Raw genomic sequence first — 7,065 nt, forward strand, 5'->3', positions numbered from 1 at the left:
GGAGAGAAAGAGCTCTTACCTGAGGCGATGAGGTCATGTCCCACCATGGGGGGGCTGTGACCTCACCCCCTGGGGGATCTGAACAGTTCTCCCCTTCCCTGGTGGTGAAAGATGGGGAGGGGAAGCCTCTGGCTGCCAGTCAGTCCAGAGCCAGTCCCCACCTTACTCCCCCATCTCCAGCCAATGCATGCCCAAAAGACGGGCATGGGTGGTCTACAAAGATATTTTTTGCAGTTCGTGTAATTGTCCTGTGTTCAGAGCTATCCCATTTTCCTCTTGAGGAGGAGGCTTCTGGGGATGTCTGTGAGTTGATTTTAATGTCCCCATCCTGTAATGGGCTATGAATTCTGAACCAATGGTAGTCATCTGTTGAACGTGGTATATGGGTATTGCTATAGTTCCTGAACAGGTGGGTTCGGCTCTTACCTGGATAGACTATTATGTCCTCTTCTCTGAATGTAGCTTCTCTGAATGTAGTCTAAGTTTCTAGTACCCAGCCACTCACTTTTGCCATGTCTCCCAGTGACTACCTGTGCCTCAGTATAGCTGATAAACTGTAGCCGTGAGGCGAGCTCTCTAGTATAGCAGTTTGCACACTACTCCTCACCGTGACGTTGTTTAGGGATAGGAAGGGATGTGTGTACACGTGAGTGGGTATCTGTACCTACATGCAAGTGTACAGAGGCCAGAGGGGGACACTGGCGGTTCTGTCACTCTCAGCCTTATGCCCTTGAGAAAGGCTCTCTCACTGAACCTGGAGCTAGGCTGGAAGACAAACCCTAGTGACCGAGCCATCTGACTCTCCACTGCCTCCACATATGCTCATCTTTTTACAAAGGTCCTGTGGATTCAACTCAGGTCCTCATGTTTGTGCAGCAAACACCCCACCCCCACCCCCACTCTCCTTAGCCATAGAAGACACTCTTATTAGTCCCATTTACAGAACTGGCGAGTTGCGGGGAAGGGCAGCAATGCAGCCAGAGACCTCTATAAAGAGCTTTTATTCCTCTTTCTTTTGGTCCTCACCTTATCTCATCTAAGCCATCTCTCAGGTGACCCCATCTTTGGTACATTCTTCTGCAGCCTGCGTCTTCCTTCCATGTCTGTACCCCCTCTCCCCTTGGAGGTCTCTGCTTCTTCTTTGAAATAGGGTTTCAAGTAGCCCAGGTTAGCTTCAGTCTTACTGTGTAGCCAAGGATGACCTTGAACTTCTGAACCTCCTGCCTTCGCCCCTCCCCCCCGTTGAGAGTGCAGGTGTGTTGCCATCACTCTGCCAATTGAGCCACACCCTCAGCTCCTCCGTTTCCCCGTCTCTCCATCTCAGAGATTAGGTATCTATATATCCTACTGCCCCCGTCTCTGTGCGTCTGTCAGTTATCCTGGTTTTAGAGGTGCCTTCTCTGTCCCAGTGTTCTCATCTCTCTCTGTCATTCAGCTTCTCCCCTTCACCTCCACCTCCTCAGGCCCGGGACTTGCCTCTCCTGCCTCCCCATCTCTCAGTACTGGTCCTGGTCCATGCAGACCACCACCCACAGTCAGGCTCCACAGAGCTCTTGAGCCTTGTATGTCTGTCCCAGCCCGTGGAGGTGGAGGGAGGGGACGCCAATGACCTCACCGGCCCCTCTCAGACCACCCCCCCTTCACTTTTCAACTTTTCCAACTTTTCCTTCCGTGCCCTCCTCCTTGAGCAAGGCGGTGTGAGCCCTGCTAGGCAGCCGGCTGGTCTGAATGGAAAAGGCAGGAGGGAGGGTGAGTCAGGATGTGTCAGGCCGCCCTCCCCTGCTGCCTGCCCCCCGCCCGCCCGCCCCGGCCCCCTATATAACCCCCCAGGCGTACACACTCCCTCACTGCCTGGCCCTTGCTGCTCACACTCACAAACCTCCCCTCCCCAGGCCGAGGTCCAGCTAACCCCCTGGGCTCCCCCGGCAGCGGACAGGGAAGGGTTAAAGACACCCCCCCTCCCGGCTCCCTGCCCCCTGCCCTGGGGAACCCCTGGCCTGTGGGGACATGAACTGTAAGTTGGTTCCAGTTCATGGGGTGAGGGGACAGGGTTGGGGGAGGAAGGAGGAAAGGATTGAGGGGGTGGGGAGGATGGGAAGCAGAGTAGGGACAGAGGGATAGAAGAGAGGAGTCATGGGGAGTCAGACAGAGAGAAATAATAGTGAGAAAAGTGGGAGTTTGAGAGAAGACAGACAGACAGACAGACAGACAGACAGAGACAGAGATAAAAAGCAAGAAGGCAAGGGACAGCCAGACACTGACAGAGGGACAGATGCTGGGAGGTGATCCTTAAGGGCCCGGGTATCCCAGGGAGTCAGTAAGAATCTAGGAACAGAGACAACTACGAACTCCAACAGCGTGGCTCAGGGAGGGAAACTGAGGCAGAGAATCCCAGATGATGACAGCAAGCCCCAGAGGACGGGGACCAGGCAAGGGAGGCAGGCGAAAGAGAGGTGCGGACAGAGAGCTTAAAGAGCCAGACAGATGCGCACCGGCTAGGGGACGGGTGCACCGACAGACGGCCGAGGAGGGGCTTGCGAAGGACTAGGCACAGCTAGAGGGGACCAGGGGGCGGGCTGGGGGTGTGATACTTGAGCTTGGCGGACCGGGGGGCTCTGATTGGCTGGCTGTCTCAGAGGTGGGCGGGGCAGCTGGGGGATGGGTAGCCGGCAAAGGAGCTGTCCCTAGCCCCTGAGCCCCGAATGCTGCCCGCCGGGTCTTCAGCTGCGTGCGTCCCTGAGCGCCTCTCCGACCAGGTGCGCCCAGGTTTTCCCCGACCCAACGCCCCAGCCTTCTGCAGCCACCTTTGTGGGCATATGGGAGTGGGTCCAGGCGCCTTCCTGGAGAGGAATCCGTGTGTTCGGGTGTCAGCTCCAGTCTCTGGCTCCTACCCCTGTTCCCAGGCCGTTTCGGGCTCCCGGGGCAGGGGAGGGGGGCAGGTTCTGGCCTGTGCCTCCCCCCTCATGCCCCGCCCCGGGGCCCAGATTCCGGCGTCCGGGGGCGGACGGGAGACGCCCGGCCCGTCTACCCGCCCCGGGCCGCGTCTGCTCCGACGGGCGGGGCAGCCAGAGCTAGGGAGGGAGAGGGAAGCCCGCCCGGGCTCGGGCTTTGCGACCTGCCCCAGGGCGCCCCACCCTGAGACTCAAGACCTCCAGGTCCTCCTCCCTCAAATCCAGGCGTTCAGACTCCAGCCCTCCTCCCTCAGATCCAGGAGTCCAAACTTCAGTTCTCCTCCCTCAGAACCTGGAGTCCAGACTCTAGCCCTCATTCTGCAGATCCAGGGTCCCTAGGCCCATCCTTTCCTCCCTCAGACCCAGAATCCAGGCTCCATCCCTCCTCCAGACCATAAAGTCCAGACCTCAGTCCTTCAAAACCAAAATTCTGGACTCTAGCCTACCTTACTCAGACCCAGGTTCTAGACTCTAGTCCTTCTTCCTCAGAGGCAAAAGAATCTAGACCCCGGCCCTACTCCCTCAGACCCAGAGTTTGGCCTGATTTTCTCCTTCTGACCACAGGTGTTTGTCGCCTGGTCCTGGTGGTGCTCAGCCTCTGGCCAGATAGAGTCGTTGCCCCTGGGCCACCAGCTGGCTCCCCTCGAGTCTCTTCAGACCCTCGTGCAGATCTGGACAGCGCCGTCCTCCTGACCCGATCTCTCCTGGCAGACACACGGCAACTAGCTGCACAGATGGTAGGAGATTGGAGGGACAGGGTATCTAGAATGACAGTCACTTCTCTCTCGGGCATCTGACCAGGGGGAGAGCTTGGAGGTCCCCTCACAGCTTCTTTCTCACCAGAGAGACAAATTCCCAGCTGACGGAGACCACAATCTGGACTCCCTACCTACCTTGGCCATGAGTGCTGGGACATTGGGATCTTTGCAGGTGAGAGCTGGCTGGCAGTGAGGGCTGAAAGACTGAAAGCTGAGGGGATACGTGTGTTAACTGTTCCCTGATTGCCGTTCTTTGTCCTCAGCTTCCTGGTGTGCTGACGAGGCTTCGAGTAGACTTGATGTCCTACCTCCGGCATGTGCAATGGCTGCGCCGTGCAGGTGGTCCTTCCCTAAAGACTCTGGAGCCAGAGCTGGGTGCCCTGCAAGCCCGACTGGACCGGCTACTTCGTCGTTTACAGCTCTTGGTACGCTCTGACTCCAAGACCTTTCACTTCTCTTCTGATCCCTTTTGGCAGCCCTGGCTGCCCTGGAACTCCCTCTGTAGACCAGGCTGGCCTCGAACTCAGAGCTTCACCTGCCTTTGCCTCCCGAGTGTTGGGATTGCACCACCCTGGAGGAGGCAGTGGTGCACCACCACCACCTTGCTGAGAGTTTGATCCTAACACCTCAGAATCCCAGACTGACTTTTGAACCCCAGTCCCCAAATCTGATCCTTGAAAATGAGATATTCAAGATCCTGTAACTGTGAGACCTTGAGGTCCCAAGACCCCAGAATCCTTCAGAGCAACTCTTAACTGATCCCCAAGGCTACAAGCCACCACAAGTCCATTGTCTTGTGTCCCCCACATCTTAGCCCATGATATTATGAAATCCCAATCCTGACCACTTGTCTAAAAGTCTAGACTGTAAATCCCAAGATCCTTAGAACCAAGACCCTTACACTGAGTCAATGAGATGCAAATCTTTTTGTGAGAATTAGAGGCCTAGGCCTTAAGATGCCTAAAATTGTAAACCTTTAATACCCAAAGCTCCAGATCCCAGCCTCCCCACCCACATCCTCACATCTCAAGGACCCAGTCCCAGTCTCTAAGATTCAAGATCCTGACTGCAGCAGCCTTGACACTCTACAATGCCAGACCTCAAGTATAGACCCTAGCTGAGCATGGTGGCAGTTGCCTGTAAGTCTCAGCACTTAGGAGGCACAGGTAGAAGGTTGTCACAAGTTTAAGGCCAGCCTGATCTACTTAGAGATTTCCAGGATAGCTCTGGAAAAGTGTGGTGGAAACCTGTCTCAAAAAAGCAAAGCCAGGCATGGTAGCGCCTGATTGTACTCCCAGTGTTTGGGAAATGAAGAGATCAAGGCCATCTCAGCTGTGTAGTGAGATTGAGGCCAATCTGGGTTTATCAAATCTTGTTTTAAAATAACAGCCCCGCCCCATTTCTAATATTATGAGGTTAAAAAATATCAAGATGCCCAAATTCCAGAATCTCAGACCAGTAGTCCAATAGTTCTGGTTCCTGACTGTAAAGACCCTAGATCTCAAATTCTTGCTCCTATCCCCAGGCCCTAGACTCCAAGCTCTAAGACAGTAGCTCTGACCTTCTGAGAAGAATTGGCAGGCGCCATTCCCCAGCCCTCATTCCCTAGCCCCAAACTGTGTGTGTATGTTCATTAAGACATGAACATACAGAAATGAGAGCCTCGAGTCCAGAGGTCAACATTGGGCATCTTTCCCTATTGATCATGTTCTGCCTCAATTATGTTTGATTGCTGAGGTTTTTGTTTTGTTTTTTGAGACAGTGGTTCTCTGTGTAACCTTAGCCATTCTGGAACTCACTCTGTAGACCAGGTTGGTCTCAAACTCCGAGGCTCTGCTCTGCTTTTTGAGAAGAGGTATCTCACTGAACTTGGAGCTCACCAATTCAGCTATACTGGATGGCCAGAAAATCTCCCAGAATCCTCCTGTCTTTCTTACCCAGCACTTAGATTACAGGCACATGCTGGTGTGCCCAGCTTTTTTACATGAGGCCCAGAGACCTGAACTTGTGTCCTCTTGATTGTGCGGCAAGCACTTTACTACGTTATTAATTGTGCATTCTCCCAAGCCACAGGGTTTGTTTGTTAGAATTGTTTATTTTATGTATACGAGTATGCTATAGCTGTCTTCAGACACACCAGAAGAGAGCCTATTACAGATGGTTGTGAGCCACCATGTGTTGCTGGGAATTGAACTCAGGACCTCTGGAAGGACTCTTAACCACTGAGCCTACTCTCCAGTCTTGTTTTTGCTTGTTTGTTTTTTTGAGACAGGATTCACGTGGCCCAAACTGCTTTTCCTATGAAGTCTTGATTTCTAATCCTTCCACCTCTGCTTCTCAAACGTTGGGATTACAGATTGGAACCACCACACCCAACACAGCTTCAGTTTTCGAAACTCCAGACCCTTGCCTTTTGCTAACCTCCTTTCTCTCTTCAACAGATGTCTCGCTTGGCCTTGCCCCAGGCAACCCCAGACCAACCTGTGGCCCCCCTGGGCCCTCCTGCCTCAGCCTGGGGAAGCATCCGGGCAGCTCATGCCATCTTAGGAGGGCTGCACCTGACCTTGGACTGGGCTGTGCGGGGCCTGCTGTTGTTAAAGACTCGGCTGTGACCCGGGACTGAAGGCCACCATCGATGCCGCCCTTTACAGCCCAGATCTTATTTATTTATTTATTTTGGTACTTGGAGGGGGGGCATGATGATCAGGGGCATGCCACACCCCAAACAACCGCCCCACACCCAGCTAGATACAGTCCTTCCAGGAGACCTGGGTGAGGAAGGGGATCCCCTGTGGCTTATTTATACTTATTTATTTAAAGAATCGGGGTGGGTGGGGGAGGGTGCATCTGAGACCCTGAGGAGCAGGGAACTGAGATCCTGGTTCTGGGGTCTCTATGAAGTCTAGTCACCGTGTCTTCCTCACTGTCTACATTATTTATTAAACAATTACTTTTTATATTAAGAGGAGGAGGGAGTGGGAGAAAAGGAAGCCGGGGGTTTTATACCAAAATGTGAGGGTTGTTTTTTTTTTGTTTGTTTGTTTGTTTTTTGTTTTGTTTTTGTGAGACAGAGAAGGGGGGGAGGGGGATTTAAATACATATCTATTTAGAGGTTATTAGCAGGAATACGCCAAATGGATCTGAGTCTAAACTGGTACCCTAGCACTTCAAAGGTCCTCAACAGATACTTAACAAAAGGTTCTAGAACATCCCCTTGTAACTAATAGCACCTGTATGGTACAGAGCTGCAAGGTACAAGGTTGTTTGTTTTAGCAAGATTCACAAGGGCAAACGGGGAGCAACCTAGGCTTTCTGGAGGGAGGCAGGGGGTGAATGAACAAAGGAGGGACACATCC

The 7,065-nt window shown here is 53.3% G+C and overlaps 1 protein-coding gene across 1 annotated transcript; it reads left to right on the plus strand.

The window, feature by feature from the left end:
• The first annotated feature begins 2,653 nt into the window (after positions 1-2,653).
• On the plus strand, positions 2,654-6,537 carry Il11 (interleukin 11). The gene is made up of 5 exons (XM_076927672.1): positions 2,654-2,756; positions 3,516-3,688; positions 3,795-3,881; positions 3,973-4,134; positions 6,151-6,537. Exons 2-5 carry the CDS (start codon positions 3,686-3,688, stop codon positions 6,319-6,321), a joined length of 423 nt encoding a protein of 140 aa, XP_076783787.1. The 5' UTR covers positions 2,654-2,756; positions 3,516-3,685; the 3' UTR covers positions 6,322-6,537.
• The last annotated feature ends 528 nt before the right edge of the window (positions 6,538-7,065 follow it).

The sequence above is a fragment of the Arvicanthis niloticus genome, chromosome 30, assembly GCF_011762505.2.
Source record: "Arvicanthis niloticus isolate mArvNil1 chromosome 30, mArvNil1.pat.X, whole genome shotgun sequence".
Classification (NCBI taxonomy): Eukaryota; Metazoa; Chordata; class Mammalia; order Rodentia; family Muridae; genus Arvicanthis; species Arvicanthis niloticus.

What these genes read in the sequence shown, in the direction of transcription:
- Il11 (XM_076927672.1), top strand. An exon ending in GGACATTGGGATCTTTGCAG is followed by an intron (nt 3,882 to 3,972) that starts GTGAGAGCTGGC and finishes CTTTGTCCTCAG; the next exon opens with CTTCCTGGTGTGCTGACGAG. An exon ending in TTCGTCGTTTACAGCTCTTG is followed by an intron (nt 4,135 to 6,150) that starts GTACGCTCTGAC and finishes TCTCTTCAACAG; the next exon opens with ATGTCTCGCTTGGCCTTGCC.